The sequence below is a fragment of the Egretta garzetta genome, unplaced genomic scaffold (genome assembly GCF_000687185.1).
Source record: "Egretta garzetta isolate BGI_Z169 unplaced genomic scaffold, ASM68718v1 scaffold577, whole genome shotgun sequence".
NCBI lineage: Eukaryota > Metazoa > Chordata > Aves > Pelecaniformes > Ardeidae > Egretta > Egretta garzetta.
Genome location: NW_009260138.1, coordinates 213,788 through 214,107, shown reverse-complemented (window position 1 = coordinate 214,107; position 320 = coordinate 213,788). Strand labels below are relative to the sequence as shown.

The following is a 320-nucleotide window of genomic DNA, read 5'->3' as shown; positions in this document are numbered from 1 at the left end:
ATTTTCAGTGCTGGACACAAAACAAGGATGAATGACTCCTCTTGGCTGCAGGCCTTGCTTTACCCATCTGCTCCTCCCCAGAAGCCTGCTGCTTTCTTGGAAAACATCCTACCCTGAACTGGGAACTGACAGTCGGTCTGCGCCTCTGGGTGCCCATCTTCAGTGTCTCTTCGCTGCAACGACTGCAGACTCTTTCAAAAAGGTCATAGATGAAGTCCAGCCTAAGGGAGAAGAAAAGAATTAAAGAAGATGCAAGACACCCACCACCTGTGAGAAGACAGCTCTCATTCTCGGCTACTGCCCTGTCCCCGTGTGAAACA

At 50.3% G+C, this 320-nt stretch overlaps 1 protein-coding gene across 1 annotated transcript in view; it reads right to left on the bottom strand.

Annotated features, from left to right (window-relative positions):
• LOC104128829 (unconventional myosin-X-like) overlaps positions 1-320 on the bottom strand; it is an 82,770-nt gene that overhangs the window by 40,949 nt on the left and 41,501 nt on the right. Inside the window, exon 18 of the mRNA XM_035897095.1 lies at positions 113-221. Within this exon, the coding sequence (XP_035752988.1) occupies positions 113-221 (109 nt within the window). The remainder of the gene's footprint in view (positions 1-112; positions 222-320) is intronic.